The 24,515-nt window shown below is 41.7% G+C and overlaps 1 protein-coding gene across 1 annotated transcript; it reads left to right on the forward strand.

The window, feature by feature from the left end:
- Window positions 1-1,185: 1,185 nt before the first annotated feature.
- On the forward strand, window positions 1,186-24,022 carry LOC141562673 (zinc finger protein 74-like; the record flags this gene model as incomplete). The annotated part of the gene is made up of 4 exons (XM_074302679.1): window positions 1,186-1,761; window positions 5,128-5,254; window positions 5,752-5,847; window positions 23,964-24,022. Coding segments are annotated over exons 1-4 (306 nt in total), but the record flags the coding sequence as incomplete, so codon positions are not given.
- Window positions 24,023-24,515: the final 493 nt, after the last annotated feature.

Raw genomic sequence — 24,515 nt, forward strand, 5'->3', positions numbered from 1 at the left:
TTTGAAAAGGGGAGGCTCAAGAAAAACTCCAGGAGGAAGGGATGAATGCCAAAGAGAAGCCCGTGCCCTTTGGGCTGTTCCATGGGAGGAGAAAGAAAAAAAGACCAAGTTTCTCAACTCTTTTTCCTCGTGGGAAGGAAAGAGTGAGCACCTAGGCAGACTTTGACTCCACAGTGACACCTGCTGGTTACACAAGTAGATTCCTGCCAAGTGGAGCTGTCCAGCAAATTCAAGTCTGGCCGAATGGTAATCAATGGGGAGAGCACTGTGGAGGGGGTTCAAGAGCAACAAGCCGCTAAAGGCTAATCCCTCGGGCTACCACCCTGGGAAGCTAGACTGTAGATTCCAGTGGCACTTGGTGAAGACTCCTTGCCAGGAAGGTAGCTGCAGGAAGAAATATAATGTAATGAGACCGTCTATTTCTTAGATAAAAACGTGGAAGGGAGAGCGCACAGAGACGGACCTCAGAGGAGTGGACGTGTGAGTCATGAGTGAGATACCTGACAAGGAGCTCACATAAACAACCATAGCAACAATGATGACTACTGTAGTATTATTAACCAAAATCATTGGTGTTGAAAAGTGGAAACAACGGTATTTAGCCATAACTTTTAAAGTTCTCTAAACACTTGCATGCATCATCGTGATTTCAGTGGATCTTCCCGCTATTCCTGTCAGTCATTATCCCCATATAACAGCGAGGGCAGTGTCAGAGGGTAAGGGACTTGGCCGTGGTCTCCCAGCCAGATTCAAAAAAGGGATTTGAAACCAGATCTTTCAGATTCAAAGCACAGCTCTCTAATCTAGCAGTTCCAGTTTGCCTGAAAGCAGCCGTATGCTTGGCAGCCAGGGAACCCTTGCCCCACCTATAGCAGTAGCCCCTTTAGCCTTGTGGCAACTCAGGAGTTTTCAACACTCTTGGATACCCTCAGGTCTCCAACGCTGGCCTCTGCTCGCTGAACATGCGCAGAAGCCCCCGCAGGACTACATTTCCCAGAAGTCGCTGTTGCACACGCGCATTCGCCAGGAATTCTGGGGGTATCGTTGCCATAGAAACAGCCTCCCGCCGTCTTGGGATATCCGGAAATGCCCATTCTGGAGAGGGGGGGACCCCATGTTTTCCTTTCCGCTTCCGTGTTCTTTTTACTGCAGGTCCTTTCTGGAGTTCTCTTTAGGTGAGTCGGTCCCACGGTTCCCGTGGATCCTAGCCCGGCCCGGGGACCCAGATGCGGTGCCTCGCGCTGCGGCCGTGACCCAGGCCCAGGGTCTTCTCGTCCCCTCTGCCTGCTCCCCCTCCTGCCAGGTCTCCCCCAGGTTTAGGGGAAAGATTCTAGCATTTGTACCGACCCCCCCCCCCCTTCCCCTTATTACCGACTCCGGTCCCCGCCTCTCCTTGTAGCGAGCCTGGGGATGCCCGGAAGTAGCCCTCGGCCTCCCAGCAGGACAGCTGGCATCCTTACCCGGGGGGGCGGGGGGGGAGATCTCTCCTTAGCAGAGCAAGTTTCGAGGGGCGAGCTCCTCGTGGCCCGCGCGTCGCGCTGCTGGGAACCCGAAGGGCTTTGGAGGACTTGGGTGTGGGGCCAGCCTGGCCGCGGGTCGGGAGGTCCGCTCTCCGAGCCCGGCCCCACCAAAGAAACCTGTGGCCCTGTGGTTTCCGCAGAAGCCGCCGGGCCGGCGCTGTTCTGGGGCTTCCCCTGCCCGGCTGCCTGCTGAGGACCGCTGCTCCCCAGGGCTGCCATGAGCCCCGGGGCCGCCTTCCGGGTAAGTGGGACTTTCTCCTTTTATTGGGGATACCCGGACTCGCACTCCAGGATCGCGGAGGTCATCCAGCGTGACCTCATTTTCCAGGGTTCGGGAAAGTTCCGTTAAATGTGGAGCGGGCCCCAGGTTGCATGGCGCCAGCACTGGAACGCGAGATCCCTTCCTAGGGGTCCACCCAGTGACGTGGAGGCGGCGCCACGGGGACAGGCCCTAGATTTCTGTCACTAGCTCCCTTTTCGTCTCCCGGACTTGATGGCGCCTTCCAGCCTCGCTTTCTCTGCGGGTGGGCCCCTGTCTGTCACGGTCTGGCCCCAGCAGAGACTCGAGGCAAGGGACGGTGCTCCATAGTCCCCTAAGGAGCTGCGCTTTGAAGACTCTTAGCTGGCAGCGCCTAAACCAGAGGGCCCAAACGGCATCAGGCACAAGGGCCTTGGACACAATTTGTGTGAGCAGAAGAAAACGGCACAAAATGGCGGACCACCCCAGTATCCTTGCCCAGGAGAATCCCAAAAGGGGGCATGAAGAGTCAGTACGTGACTCAGGAATAACTGAGCAACAGCAAAAGGTTCCCCCTCTGTCTGTTTGGGGGAAATTTTGATTAGAATTGTGAGATCCTAGGATAGTCAAATCATCCCCTAATATTCTTAAAGACCATTTTAACACATGCTCTATTTTCCTTTTCTTATAAGTCGCAGGTGGTGTTAAGTCTGATAATTTTCCCTAAGATTCACACAATCAAGCAAATGGCGTTGTTTGTTTCTTCTCATCAACCCAACAACGCTTTTCATTGACACCTGAAATGTTTGTACCGGCTAGTTCTGGTGAAAGAGTCCCCTAAGCACGTGGACAAGAGGAGACATGTCTGCCCCTTTTAAGCAGGGGTATTCGGGTTTTACAGCCATTTCACTAGAGACCTTGTGTTCTAGGGAAGCAAGAAGGCGTTTCTTTTTTACTTAAGAATCTTTGGTTTCCTAACTGAAGAGATGGCCCTGACCTCCAGTCACATTCAGGGCTCCTTGTCCTCAGAGGTTGGAAGGAAACCCTAAGTCAGACTTGTCCGAGGCTGGCAAATGACATTCCCTTTAAGTGGAATGAGAGAACGGTTTACTCCTTTCGTGGTTGGAGAAGTTTCCCTCCCCTTTTTTCTTCATAAGAATTCTTATTCCCAATTGGATTTGCACACATATATTGTATCTAGGTCATACTGTAACACATGTAAAATGGATGGGATTGCCTGTCATCACGGGGAGGGAGTGGAGGGAGGGAGGGGAAAATCTGGAAAAATGAATACAAGGGATAATGGTATAAAAAAATTACTCATGCATACATACTGTCAAAAATATATATAATTATAAAATTTTTTAAAAATTTTTATAAAAAAAAGTAACTGAAATTATTTAAATAAGAATATAATAGAATACGGAGAATGTTGATCTTTTTTTAAGTAAATTATGAGAACTTTAGGAATTCTTTTGTATAGTTTAGTGCTCTCAGTTTCTATTTGAGTTTGATATGACTATCTAGAGCACTGGATATTTAAATAACCTGTCCAGGATCACCTATCCAGACTCTGCCCAATCACAAAGTGGTCCTCAAGGGCCAGTTCCCTGTCCCTCAGACTGTTGGAGGGCCAGACCATAGTAAAAACAAAAACTCACACTGTCTCCGCCCCTCAGCCCATTTGCCACAACCTTGCGGGCCACAAAAAACCGTCCTCAGTGGGCCGCATCTGGCCCGTGGGCCGTAGTTTGAGAACCCCTGATAGGTTATATTTGAATATAATTCTTTTCTTTTTTTTTTTTTAATTTTCCCAAGCTCAGCTAGCTTCCTTTTTAAAATCTTTAACATTTTTATTTAAAGTTTTGATTTCTTTTCTTTTTCCCCTCTCACTGACATGGAGACTATCAAATATAGTAATATAACAGTAATTATATATGTGTAATTATTGAACATTTTATACAAGACTCAAATAAAAGAAAAAATGAAAAAAAAAAAAAAAGAATTCTTATCCCTGAAAGACTTTTATAGTATTTCTATCATTTTCATGATTAGTTACACTGAATATTCTCTGGGGCTTTGGGCTGAAGAAATAGGGCTGAGATTCCCTCCAGATCTTCAGATGAAAGGAGATCAGGACAGGAGAGTCAGAGTTCCCCTAGCTTTCAAAAGCTACTGTCAGTAGGAAAGCAGGGAATAGGATTATTATTCAGAGGTCTTACTAGATAGGCTTTTAAATCCTTTTTGTCAAGCCAGTTACCTTGCTGTGCAGTCGAGATCTTAATACTTTTGGGTTTTGAAGCTACAGTTTCTGGGTGCCTACATCAGCTGTGATTTTTATCACCACGAAAGCACTCAGGACATTTCCTGGATGTTTATGTTTGGGATCATGATGTGGCATTTCCCAGTAATGTGGAACGTAGTATCTAATCTTCGAAAATAATAAAATATACTTAGCAAAATTGCATAGAACCCAAATGTGCTTTTGTAGAGTTATGAGTATTTACCTGGTTCTAAACTAAGAGAACTATTTGTTGGACACTTAACTTGAGCAGACACTTATATATGGATGACTGAGTAACAGGACAAAAATATTGTTAAGTTAATATCAAATAGAGAATTCAATATCTAGCACCACTCTAATATTTGACTCAAAATATTAAGTGCCTGAACATTTTGAAAGATGTTTTTGCCTTCAACCTGCTTATATTCTTTTAAAAATTTTAATAGCATTTTTCCCAAATAGTTTTCAGCATACATTTTATAAAAACTTTATATTCTGATTTTTTCCCTTTAAATTTGACTTCAGATACGTAATACTTATTGGCTCTGTAACCTGGGCAAGTCACTTAATCCTAGTTGCCTCACTAAAAAAACAAAACAAAACAAAATGCTATATATATTTCAATTTTTTCTCCTCACCACCCCCTCCCCAAAACAGCAAGTAATCTAATATAAGTTAAATATGTGCAATCCTTTTAAACATGTTTCCATATTTGTCATGCTGTGGAAGAAAAATCAGACTAAAGGGAAAAAAACACAAGAAAGAAAAACAAACAAAAAGCTGAAACATATGTTGCTTCTATCCTCATCCAGCCTCCCGAGTTCTCTCTCTAGATACGATTGGCATTTTCCATCCCAGATTTATTGGAATTGGCTTAAATCATTTCATTGTTGAGAAGAACTAAGTCCATCACAGTTGATCATCTCATAATCTTTTTGTTAGTGTGTACAGTGTCCTCTTGGTTCCGCTCACTTCATTCAGTATCAGTTCAGATATTTCTTCTACATCTAGTTAGCTTCAGGTGTCCCTCGAAGTACATGTGAGAGAAGACCACTGGATGAGCAGGAATATGTTGAATATTTCAGGGATCAGTGACCTTCAAGGACGTGGCTGTGGAGTTCACCCAGGAGGAGTGGAAGTACCTGGACGCCACTCAGAGGAACCTGTTCAAGGATGTGATGCTGGAGAATTACAGGAACCTCGTCTCCCTGGGTAAAGACAAATTTTCCTGTGTGACATGGAATTTGCTAAGCTAAGGGATGTCTAGTATTAGCTCATTTAGCTGAGATAGTTTAGAACAGATGTAATATAAAGAGATCCTCAAGTCCTTTGGAACCAGGAAGGACTAAGATTCAGAATCTTGCTTCAGGGTATAAGGTTTTTTCTTTGGAAACTGGGAATCTGCAGTTTGGTGGTCCTGGCTTTGAAGCTGTCCCTTCTCCATTCTTTGTTCCACTGCATTAAAATACCAGAAACGCTGTGGGAAAATGAGAAGGATGTCCCTTTTGAGAATTTAGTCCTATGAACTAATTTTCTTCTTGAATCCAGATTTACTCTGTGACCCTGGGAACATAATCCTGAACAGCTTTTCAGAGGTCTTCTGTGCTCTTCTCCCTTCAGAGCACATCTTCTTTTCCCAAAAGAGGAGAAAGTTCAGATTGTATTCTTAAATGGTTCTGTTCTAAGTACTTTCCCATTTCTGCCCTCAGGGCTTTCAGTTGACAAGCCAGACATCATTCTTCACTTGGAGAAAGGTGATGCATCATGGATAATAGAGCAGGAAGTCCCAAGAAGCACCTGCCCAGGTAAGTAGAATGCAGACAAATGGGAGTCACTCTAACCTGTCTTTAAATCGGCAGCCTTCCTCAAAGTTTTCTAGGGATAAGGAGGTCAGAATCTGAGCTTTCTCATATTTATTCCTTATAAATATTCATTTTCACAAACCAAATTCCATAGGATCACAAAATATGGGGGGAAAATGTGGCTTTTGCTTCAAAGAGAAATTATAAACTTTTCTTTCTGGCACTTGAAAGCCTTTTATTATCTGGATTTCTGTCTACTTTTCTAGACTTGTCTCCCATAATTTTCCTTTGTACACTTTGCATTTTGGCCAAAATTGACCAAAGATTAGCTATTAGTAGAATTCAACTTTCCATCTCCCATCTTCTTGCCTTTGTTTAAGTTCTTCCCCATCCCTAAAATCAGGGTCATTCTCCACTTCACCTCTCAGAAACCCTGACTTTTTTAGGGTTCAGTTCAAGTGTCATCTCTGGCTCCTGTAGAGCTTTCTCCCTGCAGAAAATACTTAACTCTTGAGATTGTTCCCATACTAAAATAAAATTATGATTGGATCAATCTGGGTTCCCACCCAGCTTATGAATCCCATACGGTTCCTGTGAGCCCGCATGTTATGATGGAGGCCTTCGCTCTTTTTGGATATCATGAGCATATCGATGAGACTCTCAGTAGGTTGCCCACCTGTCGTCCCTCACCCTCACCATTTGACCAGCCCGGCTCCCTTTTCTAACATATTTCTTTGATGACATTCTTCCCTCCTTTTCTTCCAAGTTCCTTATTTGTTATGTGCTACAGCCTGCTCCAGTCCTCATCCACACCTTCCTGTGTTACCCATCTTCAGTCTTTGGAGACCATGGTACTCCGTGTCTTAGGGCCACGTGACAGCAGGAGATTATTGGTATTCAGAAAGACAGGCTTTTATTGCTGTAAGATATTTGGGGCTGTTGAAGGAGATTTTCCGTTTCCTGAAGGTAACCGATGTTGTTTTCTTCTTCATGTTCAAGTTATTCCACTTCCTGGGCCCAATTTAGGCATTTGTACCGTTTGCCCCAGATTGATATAGTTATGGACAAGCTCTGTATTTCATCTCTCTATATGGGTAGCGGAATCTGGCCAAGAGTTTTTTCCATCCATTTAGTCTTTTTTATATGGATGAATTCTTCTGAGTAGTTATGGATTTCTTCCAGGACACTTCCTGCAAGGTTCCAGAGCTTAATGCAACATCTGGGATCACCTGGGGTACCAGAGGTAGACGTGCAGCAGGGTTCTCTGCAAGGTTCCAGAGCTTAATGCAACATCTGGGATCACCTGGGGTACCAGAGGTAGACGTGCAGCAGGCAGTTGAAGTTCACATATGAAACTGGGCCTGGATCTAGAACACTGAGTCTTTGTGGTAATTGAGTCTGGAGGAGTAACTCTCGGTTACATCCTCCAAGCTTTTAAATGTCTAGCATTTAAGGCTTTTCGTAATCTGGCTCCCTGTGAAGTCAGGAGTTAAATAAACACAAAGTAATTTCAGAGACTACAGGCCTGAAGGAGGACTGGGCAGGGCCTCTAAGAGGTGCAGTTGAGACCACCACTGACGCCGGGCCTGAGGAGAACCTGGAGAGAAGCGCAGAGGTAGGAGGCGGGGTTCAGGAGGCTCCTGGAGGCCGGGATTACATCAGCGTGCCAGCAGGAGCCCCTGGAGGGCAACCTCCCCTGGGCCAGGGAGACAAAAAGAGACAAACATCTGCTCCTGCCCTCACAGAGATTAAAATCTAGTGGTGGAAACTACATGCAATATGTACAAAGCAAGCCATGTATAGGATGAATGCAGAATGACCGAAGGATTGGGGAAGGCTTTCTGCAGAAAGTAGAATTTTGGCTGGATTTAAAGGAGGGCATGGAGCTCGGGAGTCAGGGTGGAGGACGGAGGGCCCTCTGTGGAGGGAGACCGTGGCCAGAGCCGGGAGCCCCGAAGAGCACATGTTAGGGAGTAAGATGGAAGAAGCCTGGAAAGGAGGGGGAGACTAGGTCATGAAGGTTTTGAAGTCCAAAGCATCTATTGAGTTGTAGGTGGCAGGATTGGACTTGAGCTTTAGGAGAATCCCTTGTTGAGAGAATTAAATGAAAGAGAATATTTTCAGGAAGTTTTGTAAACTTTAAAGCATATCATTGTTAGGGAGTTTGGACTCCGTGCTGGATCTCCTCTGTCCAGCAGTGAGTGCTTTTAATGACCACAAGTCTCTTTCCTGCTTCTAAGACTCTCCCGGTGTCTTTAGGCAGTGTCCCATGTGCCCTCATCAGAGAAGGTGCTGTAACATGAGATATGCCAAGTTAAGAGTCCGCCCCAAAGGGCACGTGGACTCTGTGGGTCCAACCTGCGGCCGATCCCGGGAAAAGTCACAGAGAAGGGTTAAGATTTCATATAAATGGAAAAATGATCACATAGAGAAGTTAAGATTTTATGTAAATAGGAAAGTAATCATATAGAGAAGTGTTCTCTTGATTTTTTTTGTTGCTAATAAAATTCTAATATTTTATCCTTGCCTATTGAACCCCCCCCCCAAGATGCCTTACGAATGAGTACGTCACCACTGTGGTACTCCTACCTTCAGCACAGTGTGACAGTGATCAACTTCTTTAGTGAACGTATTTCCTCATTTTAGATATTGCTTCATGTTTATGAAGAGAATGTCATCGAATAATGTAAAGGGCTGAAAGTCTTGAGTCAATGCACCGGGGTCGGACAATCGAGCACTGGAGGCGAATTACTGACTGGACAATACTCTCTAAGAATATGCTTGGAAAATGGCCCTTCCCACTATCCTGTGCTGGTCCAGTCGTTTGGTGTATACAGAGAATTGTGGGAGGGACTAGGAGGTGCAGGGAGGCTAGCCAGGGTCAGAGAGAGAGACAGAGACAGAGACAGAGACAGAGAGACAGAGAGATAGACAGAGAGAGGGAGACAGAGAGAGAGAGAGACAGAGACAGAGAGAGAGACAGAGACAGAGAGACAGAGAGACGAAGAGGTGAGGTCTCAGAGATCCTACATGTCCACTCTCTTCACTTCTACCGCTAAAGACTTTTGCTTTTCCTGACTCTGGCTGATTCTAAGGTACGCAGGGTGCTAACGCGGTCGCCACAGAATGAGATTATCTCTGTTGTTATAACTTAAAAGATTCATGAATAATTTTGATGTGGGGGAAGCCGTTGCTGGTCACTTAGATCAGTCTGGATGCTTTTTCTCATCCTTGTTCTCTGTAGTGCCTTTTTCTACCTTTTCCATAGGCACATCAGGCTTAATCTTAGAGTCTCATGGTTTTACCATCCTTAGTGTTTATCTTAGCCTACTTCCATTCTCATCCATAAATGCTTCTGGATGACTTGACTTTGTTACGTCTTTTTCCAAGTTTTCTTTAAGTGTGTATTTTTATGTATCTTTGTGATATTTTACCCAAAAAAAATAAAAAATCCTATTTTAAGCCCGGATTGCCTTTGGGTTCCATGACTGCGTTAGAAGTCAATTACATTTGCTGACTAGGACTCTTTTTAGCCTCCTTTGAGCTCCTTGTTATTAAAACAATTGATTGGATTGGTTCTGACATCCTTTCTGTTTACATGACCCATTTTACTTTATAAATAGCCTCTTTTGGATTGAGTTGTTTCAGTCGTATAGCGTATCTTTTCTCCTACAAATCTTTCTTCTAGCATTATAATAATTTTGATCTCTGCTCTTATACATCAGCAAGCTGATTACTCAAAGACAGCTGATGCAACAGGGTCTTTCACAACAGTAACAAGCTTTTTCCTGTCTCTCAAAATATTATTGATTTCGCTTTTTGTTATTATCCATAGCTCACCATGCCCAGCATCTACCGAGTCTTTTCTTGAAGGAAGATAGTCTTTAGACAGAGGCGTGAGTCTTCTGTGCCATTAACAAGCCTCTGATCTTTCTGATTTCTGTAAATCTTTAGCTTCTCCCATTTGTAATCTATGCTTTCCGGTATACTTCTCACCATATCAATTGATTCCCACTCATGCATTGAAGTTAGAGTGTTGAAGTACATTTTCATTTAATTGAGGAAAGAGGGTATCTTACTGAATTTATCCTAGAATTTCTCTTTCCTTTCTTCTGCAATCAAAGGAGAGGTTGCAATTATTTTCAGTGGAATCATAACACACTAGGGAGGCATGTTAGGGGACTTTGCCTGCTGTGGTGTCCCTGCCTGAGGCTGCTCTTTTGTGGGGGCTTTGAAGAGATGTCCGTGTGGTGTCGTGGATAGTCAGTGAGTACGTATCCTGCCTCCAACAGTTTGTGTATTATCCTGAGCAAGTCAGTTAACCTTTCTGGTCCTGTTTCCTAATCAGCTGGGCTATCCCTCCAAAGTCTCCCTTCTTTTTCTCCCCTCTAAAGCCTCTTTTAGCTCCAGATCCCATGATCCTTCCTGGGGCTGCTGTCTATACCCGGCTCTGTCAGTACTGCTTTGGGAACACCCATTGGTCCTAATTTTGCCTTTGATAGCTACAGATAAAACATCTCATCTCCTGTGTGACACATTTGAAATTGTCCCCAGGCCTGCTATTTTCATGTTGTTGGTCCATTTAATGGTTATAGAAGTGACCAAAAAAGCCTATGATCTGAGCAGGCTGGAATGGAGTAGTTGTATTTCTGCCTGGGGTCTGGGCAATATGCCTCTGTTGATGGGGCCTACACGTTTTATTAGGGCAGCCAGGAGGTGCCATAGAGTGCCCAGCCTGGATGCAGGAGAAGTTCAAATCCAGCCTCAGACACTCCCACGCTGGGTGACCCTGGGCAAGGCACTCCACCTTGTTTGCCTCAGTTTCCTGAGCTGGAGAAGGAAAGGGCAAAGCACTCCAGGTCTTTGCCAAAAAAACCAAACCAACCCACATAGAGTCATGAAGAGTTGAAGGTGCCTGAAATGACTGAACAATCATCATATTAGCAGCCTGTGAGTTCCTTCCCAGAGTCTCAAGCCCTCTGAACGTGTGTGTCCCCCCAGTTCTGGCTTGTATAATTCTGAATGCAGGGGGCCAGCCTGCTGAGCAGATTTAAATTTTTGACTTACTTAGCAGTCCCACACAGCTTTGTGTCACCTGCAGAAATGATCAGTTTCCCATGTTTTCTTGGATGAAAACTTTAGATAATCCTGGTAGACGTGTGGAATTGAACAGAACTCTGAGTTCTGTATATCCCAGACATATATTCTCCAAGGCTACCTTGCCTCTATATTTACTTTGTATTTATTTATTACATATATTGTATGTATGTAAGCTTGGTGCCGGGACAAACCAGAACAAACCCAAACCCAAATCAAAAATGTAGGGGCCAGTGAGTGTTTATTGAGTTCCCCAGCAAGGGAGCCCCACCTGCACGGGCAGAGACTCCTGAAGAAACAAAAGGACAAAGCTCCTAAGTTTCCATTCGGATGTGAGTTTGTTCAAAGGGGACAGAGTTTGTTGCTGGGAGCTTGCAGAGTAGGACTGCGTGTCCCGGACTGGACGGGGCCTGCTGCCAGGCTGCTTACAGAAAGACTGCTTCAAGGCATCTCCCTCTGAGGATGTGATGGAAGGAAGCTTGGGGTGGGGGCAGGGATAGGGCCCAAGCAGGGGCATCTGCAGGCACCAACGAGTCACTTAGCTTTCTCGACTGCCCGAGTCTTCTCAATGTCACCACAGGACTTATCACAGAGGAAACCCTTTATAAATGTTTGTTGACTGAGAACGCCAATATAATTCCCTTTTGTGCCACAAGAGTTTGGGACGTAAGGTGACTTAACTCGGTTGTGTAGCTGGGGCAGCTAGGGACTACATTGGGCCTGGAGTCAGGAAGTTCTGAGTTCCAATCCAGCCTCAGAGACTTCCTAGCCTTGTGACTTTGGCTCCCTTAACCTTTGCTTTTTTCCTCAACCGAAAAAAAGCGATAATAATGCTATCTTCCTCCTGGGATTGTTGGGAGGGTCAAATGTAAAGACAATTGTAAAGTGCTCAACACTGTGCCTGACACAAAGTAGGTGCTATATAGGTTTTCTTATCATTTAAGAATGCGAGGCAATTTTATTTTCCTTTAGACATGATTTATTCCTAATTTTGTTATGCTAGATCTTATTGATCAAAGCTTTCTTTTATAACTGTACAGAAACTATCTCTTTTACTATAAGATATAGAATCTTGATAGAAATTAGCATCAGGCAAATCCAGATTCAACTTGTTTCTTTTTTCCTGAAAATTCAGATATCTTTCTAAAGATTATCGGCAGTAATTCTGTGTTCATGTTTTTTTCTGAGACCCTAATGTATAATTCATTTAATCTTAGATACTTGAACTTTCTTAAAGTATAAGATGCTCTATTACTATCTTTTCACATATCTTTAGCTTTAGTTTGTTACAGTGTTCTGTCTTTTGTAGTGTTGATGTTTGTATGTTGAGACAATTTAGAGATTAACAAAATTCTAAGAACAGCTAGCATGTACATATTGCTTTAAATTTGTAGAATACTTTATATATGTTATCTCTCTTGATCCTTACAATCGCCATGTTGTTCTATTCTACTTCTGTGTGAGATAGGTTCTAGTATTATCTACATTTTATAGATGAGGAAGTTGAGGATGAGGAAACCCAATTTTATATTAATATTGGTCATTCAGAAGTCTACATTCTAATTCTACCTTTAATTTAAAGGTCACACAGCTACTAAGTATTTGAGACAAGATTTAAACTCTCTTCATTATACCACCTTGCTACCTTGGCACAGAGATTATTACAGATTGACACTTTTTTTTCTTTTTTCAGTGTGCTTTAAGCCGGGCACTATGTGTGAAATAATGGAACCAATTCCCAAGCAAGACATTTCTGTTGGAAAGTTATCCAAGGAACAACTTCACAAAGATGGTGTCTTTAATTCCAAATTTGCAAAATCCTGGGAATGTGACATTAGATTAGAATATCAGGAGAGAAGTCATATAAAACAAGCCCAGCAAGTTATAATCAACCACAGAAATCCTTCTACTAACTTCAATGCCAGTAAATATGATGAATTTGGAAAAGGCTTCAGTCTGGGTCCAGCCTTGGGACAAAGTCTGCAGAAACATGAAATACATAGAAAGAATTTCAAACAAGGGTTAGATGAAAGTAAATGTATTGCAAGCTTTTTTGAGAAGACGCTTTGTAAGTGTAATCAGTGTAGGGAGGCATTCACTTGTCGTTCAGACATTATTCAACATCACAGGAAAGATACTGAAGAAAAATCAAATAAATGTTACGAGTGTGGGAAAGCATTCACTTGTCACTCTTGTTTTGTTCTACATCAGGGCATTTGGGTTGAAGAAGAACCCTTTGAATTTGGTAAATCCATTAATTGGCATCAACATATTACTGAACAGAAAAAACTTCCTATGGGAGAAAAACATTTTAAACATAATGAACTTAGAAAATTGTTTAATCGTCCCAGATACCTTGGTGACCATATTCATACCAGAGAGAAACAATTTGAATGTAGTGACTGTGGGAAATGTTTTACTCAGCGTGGAAACCTTATCAAACATAAGCGGCTTCATACAGGAGAGAAACCCTTTAAATGTAATTTATGTGATAAATCATTTAGTTTTCGTGGATACCTTGATAGCCATAAGAGATTTCACACTGGAGAGAAGCCCTTTGAATGTAACGAATGTGGGAAATGCTTTACTCAGAGTGGAGACCTTATTAAACATAAGAGAATTCACACTGGAGAGAAACCATTTGAATGTAATGAATGTGGGAGATCTTTCAGCAGGAGAGAAGGACTTACTATACATAAGAGGATGCACACTGGAGAGAAACCCTTTGAATGTAATGAATGTGGGAGATCTTTCAGCAGGAGAGAACGACTTACTACACATAAGAGGATTCATACTGGAGAGAAACCTTTTGAATGTCATGAATGTGGGAAAGCCTTTAGCAGAAGAGAACGGCTCACAACACATACCAGGATCCACACTGGAGAGAGACCATTTGAATGTAATGAATGTGGAAAATCTTTTAATCATCGTGGTGAACTTATAACACACAAGAGAATTCATACTGGAGAAAAACCATTTGAGTGTAATCAATGTGGGAAATCTTTTAATCATCGTGGAGATCTTACAAAACATAAGAGAATTCATACTGGCGAGAAACCCTTCAAATGTCATGAGTGTGGGAAATGCTTTCATCACCGTGGAGGTCTCACTATGCATCAGAGAATTCATACTGGGGAGAAACCTTTTCAGTGTAATGAATGTGGGAAATGCTTTAGTCATCATGGGGGTCTTACCAGGCATAAGAGAATTCACACTGGAGAGAAACCCTTTGAATGTAATCAGTGTGGAAAATCCTTTAATCAATGTGGAGACCTTACTAGACATAAGAGAATACATACTGGAGAAAAACCCTTCGAATGTACTGAATGTGGAAAATCCTTTAGCTGGAGTCAACAACTTGCTGCACATAAGGGAATTCATACTGGAGAGAAATCTTTTCGATGAAGTTAGAAATACCTCTACCCAAATAGAGGGAATGCTGAATTTGGATTTAGAGAGAGGATCGGAATTCAAAATCCCTGTTCTGTCACTTTTTGTGATATGGGGCAGATCATTCAGTTTCTTTGGACAATCCTTTAGCTAGTAGCATTAGGACTTTATTGAAAAAATCCATACCTGAAAGAAATGCTTAATATAATGATTATGAAAAGTTCTTTAGATAGCATTGATGCCTTAATACAGATGAGTACTTATAGGTGGTACTTTGTACAGATCAGTAGTTTTATTGACTTGTGAATCACTTTAAAATAATATTTAATATTAAGTGTATAGAATTTCTCTGTGTTAAAACATAGACTGCATTCCTCAGTTTTGGGGTTTGTTGGTTTGTTTGTTTGTTTTTTGTTTTGTTTTTCATCTTGAAACACACAGAAAGGCCCAAGTTCTGAATTATATACTCAGGTAAATTCTTCCATCCTGTGTGATAGCCTCCTTGGAAGAACCCATTTGTGTCCCTGAGGGCATAAGAACTTTTATTCCTGAGGGGGTGGGAAGGCATACAACATGATTTAGTGTCCTAGTTGCCACTGGTACATTAGTGATTTTACCAACATGGCCCATTGTACCCCTGGTAATCAGGTTCCTAGGGATAGTTATATCCTATATATAGATCCAGGGCTTCTAGTAAACTGCACTTCTTATACACTGGCTAATGAGCGTTTTGATAACTGCCAAAGGTAAATCCTAATAAATTTTCTAACTGCTGCTTGTGTAATCACTACATTGCTGAAATGTTGGTTGACTTCTCCATACAGTTTCCATTACCTTTGTTTACCATATTGTGAACCTTTAGTTATGACTTTTGTCTTAACATTGTCTAGTCTTTACTGGAGAGAAACTCTTTAAGTGTAGCGACTGGTTAAAAGCTTTCAGCCACGACTCCAGCATTAACAAAAGAGCATTCACAGAAGCTATTTTGAAGAATCTGAGGTCATCAAGTTGAACCCAGAGTTGACCAGTTAGGATTACTATTCACTTATGGTGCCATTATTATGGTCATCTGGTCACTCCTTGGAAAGGGAATCACAATTTGAAAAATTCCCTTCAACATTTAGATAGTTGTAATTGTCAGGAAACTTTTCCTTACATAAAGCTTCACTCAGTCTTTCCACAACTTCTATCCATTGCAACATTGTTCTTGATTCTTGTCCTCCGGAGCCAAGCCCCTCCAAAAAAAAAACCAAAAAACAACCCACCTCCTCACACTCTGCTTGTAGTTCTAACAGATCCTAATAGTTTCCAGCTTACTCACTATTCTGGGCACAACCTTGTGGTTGAACATTAGTTTGTAGTCTCTCAAATATGGTGATTAGAACGGAACACAGTACTCCAGACATGGCCTTACAAAGCAGAACTATCAGCTCTTTTTTTTTCTTGGCTCCGTTATTTCTTTAAATGTAGCCTAGTGTAGCATTTCTTTTTTTCTAGTAAATTTATTTTTAATACACATTACTTTATGAATCATGTTAGGAGAGAAAAATCAGAGCAAAAGGAAAAAGCCATGGGAGAAATAAAACAAAACAGAAAAAAGAAGTGCACGTAGCATCTGTTGATTTATGTTCAGTGTCCTTAGTTCTTTTTCTGGATGCAGATGACGTTTTCTGTCCAAAGTCTATGGGATTACTTTAGATCATTGAGCCACTTTCATAGTAGATCATCACACATTTTGCTGTTACTGTGTACAATGTATTCCTGGTTCTGCTTGTTTTACTCGGCTTCGGTTCATGTAAATCTTTCCAGGCCTTTCTCTAATCAGATTGTGCATCATTTTTTTTAGTAATATTCATAGAACAATATTATTCCATTGCCTTCACATACCACAACTTGTTCAGCCATTCCCCAATTGATGGACGTCCAGATCATTACCAATTTTTTGTCACTACAAAAAGAACTGCTACAAACTTTTTTTGTACATGTGGGTCCTTTTCCCTCCTTTATGATTTCCCTGGGATGCAGAGCCAGTAAAGGCACTGCTGGGCCAGAGGGGATGCACAGATTTATATCCCTGTGGACCTAGCTCCAGATTGCTCTCCAGAATGGCTGGATCCGCTCCCTAGTGTAGCTTTTTATGTGTGTAAATAGAAGAAATCAGATGTGAGATAACGAAGAGATGGAATTGCCAAGGCCCAGATACCCACTGGATATGGACACCTATTGTATGCCACGCACTGTGTTAGAGAAGTTCAAGCTTGTATTCTCATGGGAGGCTCTTAGGTCGTCAACATGGATGAACTTAAGAATCACGATGTCCTTCAGAGAAATAGGGATTTAAGGCATTTTTGGGTATGGTGAGTTTCCAGTGTATTAGATACCCAGCTGATGTCCAGAGGCAGCTTTGTGGTGCAATGGATAGAGCAGCAGTGGCAAGCAGATTGGATAGATAGCAGATAGAGCAGATGGGAAAGATCGGAGTTCAGATCCATTCCGAGACACAATAGCTATAGAGTTCTGAGTCATAACCTCTATCTGTTTCTTCATATGTAAAAATGGAGATAATAAAAGCATCTCTCTCCCAGGGTTGCTATAAGACTGAAATGTTTGTAAAGCACTTGCCAAATAGTACAATGCTGTGTAAATGCTTGTCATTATATCAAGCAGTTGTTGAAAATGCTTAAGGAACTGAAGAAATGAGGGCTGAACTGCATAGGGATGATGGCATGGTGCAGTGGGAGGACAGGTGAATCTAATGGTTATATCCCTACTATTGTGTAACCTTGAATAGCTCACTTGGCTTATTAGTGCTTAACTTTCTTATTTGTAAAAATGAAGACCTCCTATTAACTAATATCCAGCTCTAAAATGATTAGTGGCCACAGGGCAGTAAAAGGATTTTTTGTAAGGGAATTATATATTTAAACAAGCACAAATGATGTTATTTGAAAAGGGAAAAGGTACTTACTTACATGTGAGGAGATCAGGGCTGGTTTCCAATGGGAAGTGCCGGGTGATCATTGAAAGTAATGAAATAACCACTGCTAGGACATCTCTCCTTTCCCTGCACTCTAGGTGGTCACTCAAAGTCTAGGTTCATTCCAGGGCAAATCTGGCTCCTAAAAAAGGTGTGTGAGTTTTTTCCCCTTAAACTATGGCACTTTACATATCCATTTCTCAGAATTTTAGGGAGAATTGCTCATAAAAAATAACATTTCAGGCTTTCAGTGCATTTTGTATATACTATCTCATTCTTAAGAACAACCCTGGGAACTACGTGCTGCTGTTGTCTTCATTTTTCAGATTAGGCTGTTGAGGTTGATAAAATTTAAGTAAGTGACTTAGCTAAGGCCACATAGAAAGTGTCTGAAGGGAAGATTTGAAGTTGGGTTTTCTGAACAGCTAGATGGCAAGTGGAGAGAGCACTGAGCCTAGAATCAGAAAGACTCCTCCTATGTTTAAAACTGGCTTCAGACACTACCTGTGATACTGGGCAAAGTCCTTGAACCTGTTTACCTCAGTAACCTCATCTGTAAAATGAACTGGAGAAGGAAATTGGAAGCACTCCAGTACGTTTGCCAATAAGATCTCAAATGAGGTTGCAAAGAGTTGGAAACAATTTTTGACTCTAGTTCTACCATACTATCTTCTACGCTTACGAGTTATCCCCTATTTAAGACAGGTTTGGTTCATGTCCAGGCTTTTCTCCAAAGAGTATTTGATGTGTAATGTATGTCTAAGACAACTGTTTATTTCTTCCCCAGGAGGTGTTTAAAATACAAAAAGCTCATAAGTTTGGTAATCTCTATGCAGATGGTTTCCATATCTGTATATCCACCCCAGTCTCTCTTCAGCCCCAGTCACACACCCCAACTTGACTATTTTGAATGGGATGTCCCACTGGCATCTCAAATTCAATTCCCAAATTCCCAATACCCAAAATGACTCATTCTTTTCCTTTAAGGTCTCTTATTTTGAACTACCCTGTTACTGTCAAGGATACCATCATCCCTGTCACCAAGACTCAAATTTTCAGTGCCGTCCCCGACTCTTTCCTCTACAGATGCAATCCCATGACCAGATGTTGGCACTGGTTCAGCAAAGACATGGTTTCTGGGAGGTGAGATACTCAGCCCTTACACTCAAAGGAATGATGAAGATATCACTTCAAGAGTCCAGTCTAGCACTGAATAGTTCCGGCAGCCTGAGGGTGGCACAAGAAGTGGAAAGCCCAGAGGACGTGGCGGCAGTAGACTTGATCTTGGACCATATGGGTGATATGGTACAGAGGAACCAATAAGAAAGATCTGTGAGACTGTGGGTAATGATTGCTCCTGGGATGAAGCGGATGGACGCAGTGCCGTATCCCAGGTAGATATTAATCTCACCTTTAGTTAGTGAAAGAGGAACAGTGTTGAATTCTTGTGCTAGTCAGTCAGGTCCAGGACCAAACATGCTTTTCTGGTCTTTCACAGGTGAGTGATCCGACTGGCAGGAAGAGCATGAAGGCAGTAACAATTCTTGTCCTTAAGGGGACTAGATGATGTTGTAATCATATCCACTGCACATTGCAGTGTTCCCCTTGTCCAAACTCCTTGACCTCTTTGTCTTTATACAGTCATGAACCCGATCGTTCTAGTCAGCATCTCTGATGAGCACTGACATGCCCTACAAACAATATGTGGGAAGATGCTGGCAAAAGTTATCCATTGGAGACAACCTTTGATTGTCCCATAATACTTGGGCAGATCCAAGGCTATTATTCAAGAATAAGTAAGTGAAGATCTTGTCTGCCATCTCTCCAGGCTCTCTGGCATACCGACCACATGGCTTTCGTGAGCGGAAGTCCTTCCAGGACCCCTCATCCATAGAGTATTCCCTCTCTTACTGGATGGACAGCCACTGAGGTCCAGTTGAACAGACATGTCTCATAGGGTGACATGTAAGTGATTCTCAGGAGGTAGATCCTCATAGGTGGGGGCCCACGGAGGTAGCAAAGGAGGCAGGATGTCAGGGCTGGGGTTGCCCCAAGCCTTTGGCAGAGTCACAAGCTGTTTGTGAAGGACACACATTTGAGGGATCCAATCTGATATTGGTTGTAGCATTCCCACTAAATAATGGAGGTCTCCTGCATCCTGCCCACCTTGTTAGTGGGACCATCTTGCATTTCCAATTTGAGATGATGGTTTATTAACCATTGTGTGACCTTCATTACCCGACCATGTCGTTTGTTCCTTTTCTTCAAGTGATTTAACTTCTCCGTATTTGTTTTCCCGAACTTTCCCTTCCCATTTTATTCATAAGGGCAGCACATTATTAAGAAAAGATGCTTTCTTTCTTTGCTACAACAAAAACAAAATGCGGTTCTGCACACATATATTGTACCTAGGATATACTATAAGATATTTAATATGTATGGGAAAGCCTGCCATCTAGGGGAGGGGGTGGAGGGAAGGAGGGGAAAAATTCGGAACAGAAGGGAGAGAACAAAGGATAATGTTGCAAAAAAATTACCTATGCATATGTACTGTCAAAAAATGTTATAATTTTAAAAATTAATTTAAAAAGAAAAGAAAGGAAAAAAAGATGCTCATTTGGCTGTCTATATTAGATCAAAGACATCTCATAGCAGTGGGCTCACAGCTCTTGGAAGAGTAAGTGTTCCTCAGAATGCCAATCCACACTGTTTGGTTATTAATTACTGTCCATGTCTTTGCTGAACCAGTGCCGTCTTAGAAGAAGAAGAACCATACAGGTGAGGGGTTTTTAGCTTCATCCTCCAGTGAGACTTATCTAATAAGGATAGACTGCTTTTTTTTAGACATAATTCTGATGGCTCTGTCATTCCTTCTTTATTCTGTCCCTTAACCAGAGTCACGTAGAATCCTCGGAGGGCTTCAGACACTCTAAGGAAATGGCTTAGGTCCTCTTCTCTCCCTTGAGGTTCTTCATTCCCCACAAGACTTTCCTCCCTTGCACTTCATCTCATCCCCAGAAACGCGGTCATCAGAAGCACAAAGCACAATCAAGATGGATTTCATTCCCCTTTCTGCAAAGAGTACACCTGGCCTTTGGTAGCAAAAATATCCAATCTAGAGAAAAATATGAGAAGGCAAATTGTAAAGTCTGTGGTCTGTTGAGAAAATACAATGAATTTTGCAATACTATGCACAGAAACCAAATTTTGGTGATCTATGAAGAGAATGTAAATTTTTTTAAAGAGGCAATTGGGCTTAAATGACCAGCTCAGGAGGATGGATTTGAATTCAGGTCTTCTAACTCCAGAGCTGGTGCTCTATCCATGGCTCTACCTGCTCTACTTGGGCTTCCTCTGGAAAGGGAATGTATTGAGAAGAAAAAGATGCATATGTGTGGTAATCATTAGGAGAAGAGGGCTAGAAATAGTTTCAGTTTCATCATCTGAAAATTGTTCATATCCTTTGACCATTTATTAATTGGAGAATGGCTTCATTTCTTATAGAGTCAATTCTCTGTAGATGAGGCCTTTATCAGAACCTTTGTCAGTCCACAAATCTTAAGGAGAACTCTTCCCGTGCTCCCCATCTTTTTCAGATGAATTGCTATCTACACATGCCTCCCAACTTATATTTGGGCAGTTGACTTTACCCAAATATTCGACTGTACTTAGTTTATACAGATAATATGGGGTACCCAGTGTAGCGAGAACACTGACTTTCAAAGTAAGAAAATCTGGGTGCAAGTCTCTTTTTGTCATATATGGCAATATGATCTTGTATAAGTCACTTAACTTCTCAATGGCTTAGACAACTCTTTAAGACTAATTTGCTGAATAGGTCCTAATCTGCACTAGTTGAAGGAATTTCCTCAATGAAAATTTGGTATACCAGAAAATTAGACAGTGTATAGAGCACTAGCCTTGAAGTCAAGGGGACCGGAGTTCAAATCTGTCCTCAGACACTTAACACTTCCTAGCTGTGTGACCCTGGGCGAGTCACCCAACCCCAATTGACTCGGCATTAAAAAAAAAAAAAAGAAAGAAAGAAAAAAAAAAAAGAAAAAGAAAAAAGAAAATTAGAGATCCAGTCCACCTTTTTCATTCATGCTATTCAATTTAACCTGTAATTCTAGCTTTTTAAGATGCTTCACATCCAGCTATGGGGATATTTGTGGGTCACAGAGAAATGATAAGAAAATTAGAGACCTAAATGATAATAGTGAAGGCAATCTTCTAGAAGAGACAGATAGGGTCAAGCTAGACGGTTTAGGATTGGTTAAAAAGATAAATCACCTCTTCACAAATAATTGGAGAAAAGAACAGATCATTGGGAGGAATATGAGGTGGAGAAGAGCTCATATTGAATGGCTTCTTTTTTTTTTTTCATGTTTCCCTCATCCTTTAAAAATATTCACTTCAGAGGCAGCTAGGTAGTGTAGTGGATAGAGCACCAGCCTTGAATTCAGGAGGACCCGAGCTTCAAATCTGGTCTCAGACACTCTAATACTGTCCTAGCTGTGTGACCCAGCCTGGGCAAGTCACTTAACCCCAGCCTCCAAAAAAAAAAAAAATTTCACTTCATCCAACCATCCTTGCTAGCTATTATCTCTTACTTTTCCTTTTTTTCTCATTCAAGCACCCTAAAAAAGCTATCTGAATTCAGTATTTCTATTTCCTTTCCTCTTTTCTCTGACTCTCTGGTACTAAGGTATCTAAGGTAACCTTGGGAGTTGACATATACCTTAACCTCCAGATTGGGCGCATTAGTACAAATAGGCATTTGATAATTCTGACAATATTGTCTGACAGGGGACCAGTTTCTTCCCCACTGGGACCCCTTCACATACTGGATTGCTACCATGGTGGAGTCTTTTGGTGGAGACCATTCACTCCATCCCTGTGTAATCTGACTTCTGATTTCCTCATTCATCTAAAACTGCATTTTTTAAAGTTATGGATTATCATTTGATTGTCTAATGACTTTGTTTCCATCCCTATTATTCTTGATTTCTCTGTGATATTTGCAGCTCTCCCTCATTTTCTCAGTGTTGCACTTCCTTTTCTGATTCTGAATTTTCATTGGCTGTGTCTAGAATTCTTTCCCTCTTGGGAAAAATTTGGAACAGAAGGTTGGAATGTTGAAAAATTACCCATGCATATGTTTTGTAAATAAAAAGCTTTAATAAAATAAATAAATACATTTTTAAAGATTAGAATTCTGTCCCTCTTTCTCTCTTTAGCTCTGTCTACCTTTACGGGTCATAACCTTCTCTGAGTCGTAGGAATTTGAATAGAGCATTGAATGTCTAAATTAAATGTACCAGGTTTACCCAACTAATATACAGCAGAGGTAGCAATAGGAGGCAGACATTCCTGGCCTTGAGGTCACCTTTCTATGGCCTTTATGCATTTTCAAAAGGACCCACAACATCATGGGTGACAACTGGACTTGTGACTGAACTAGATTTAAGGGAGACAGAGTTGTGTCAAGTCACCAGCTTCGCCATCTCTTCCTGAGTCATCCGATAACAGGGCAGAAGTGGAAACACCTGGCAGTGACCCAGGGTGCAGTAAGTGTCGGCCTTCCATGTCTGGCCTCACACGAAGCGCTCAGGAGCTCCTGTTCCAACCCCCTCTGTGGCCTTTGGAGCAAATTGTTCTCAGCCGCCCATTCCCCATGGGGAGGCTTCCCCTGCCTGAGACAGATCCCCCAATCATCAATGGGATTGGGGTCTCTCAGTTACCTGGTTTAGCACCCCTGCCCATACTGTGACCAGAGCCGTTGTGCATGCTCCAGCTTCTTGGAGCCACGGGGCAGACTTGGGGCTCACACTAGTTTTCCTTGAACACTTCATATTCTCCCTGCTTTCCTATATGTTATACTGGACTGCCTGAAAATCTTGAGTAGTTTGATAAATAGTGCAATAATGCAAAGCCCTGAAACATTACTTCTCTTATGGTTCCCAAGCCTGGAGAGAAGCTAAAGGTTATTTAACTGGTTATTTACAGCTATAGTGGGTTTTTTTTGTTTTGTTTTGTTTTGTTTTTACATCTACAGTTTATGTTTTTGTTTTATTTTGTTTTTCCCCTGAGGCTGGGGTTAAGTGACTTGCCCAGGGTCACACAGCTAGGAAGTGTTTAGTGTCTGAGACCAGATTTGAACTCGAGTCCTCCTGAATTCAGGGCTGGTGCTCTATCCACTGCGCCCCCTAGCTGCCCCTATAGTGTATTCTTAATGTAGCCATTATTATTGATCAATGCTTTCACTTTTTAGGTTGAAAACTCGAATAGATGTTGCCATTGTGCTTATAATGGTTTCCAAAATCAGCATTTTTGTCTGTTTTTTTTTTTTAATATTTTGAAACAAAATAACTCAAAAGCATTTTCTAAATTGTCCTCTGATTACATGTATAATTTATTTTTCAGTACCCCGAAATTTGTTTTGTTTTGTTTTAGTCTCGATGATTTGAACTGATTTAAACCATTTAGGTATTTCCATCCTTTCACATATCTTGGCCTTCAATCTGGGACAATGTTCTCACATCTTTAGATTCTTGATTATTCTTTTTGATAGTAGAAATAAAATCTAGGCCTTATTATAAAGCAGTTTCTTTTTTTCTAACACAGAGTCTACCATATGTATTCTTGCTTTCAGAATGCCTTAGTCCACCTACTAGATGTGAAACAAGAAAATCAGCTCCAAATCATGGCATTTCTTTTTTTTTTTTTTTTTTTTTTTTTTTTTTTTTTTTTTTTTTAATTTTTTTTATTATATATATATATATGTTTTATAATATTATCCCTTGTATTCATTTTTCCAAATTACCCCCCCTCCCTTATTCCCTCCCCCCGACGACAGGCAATACCATACATTTTACATGTGTTACAATATAGTCTAAGTACAATACATGTGTGTGAATATCATTTTCTTGTTGCACAATAAACATTAGAATCCGAAGGTACATGCAACCTGGGCAGACAGATATTAGTGCTAACAATTTACATTCCCCTCCCAGTGTTTCTTCTCTGGGTGTATCTACCTCTGTCCATCATTGATCAACTGGAAGTGAGTTGGATCTTCTTTATGTTGAAGATTTCCACTTCCATCAGAATACATCCTCATACAGTATCGTTGTTGAAGTATACAGTGATCTTCTGGTTCTGCTCATTTCACTCAGCATCAGTTGATTTAAGTCTCTCCAACCCT

Source organism: Sminthopsis crassicaudata, chromosome 3, assembly GCF_048593235.1.
Source record: "Sminthopsis crassicaudata isolate SCR6 chromosome 3, ASM4859323v1, whole genome shotgun sequence".
NCBI lineage: Eukaryota > Metazoa > Chordata > Mammalia > Dasyuromorphia > Dasyuridae > Sminthopsis > Sminthopsis crassicaudata.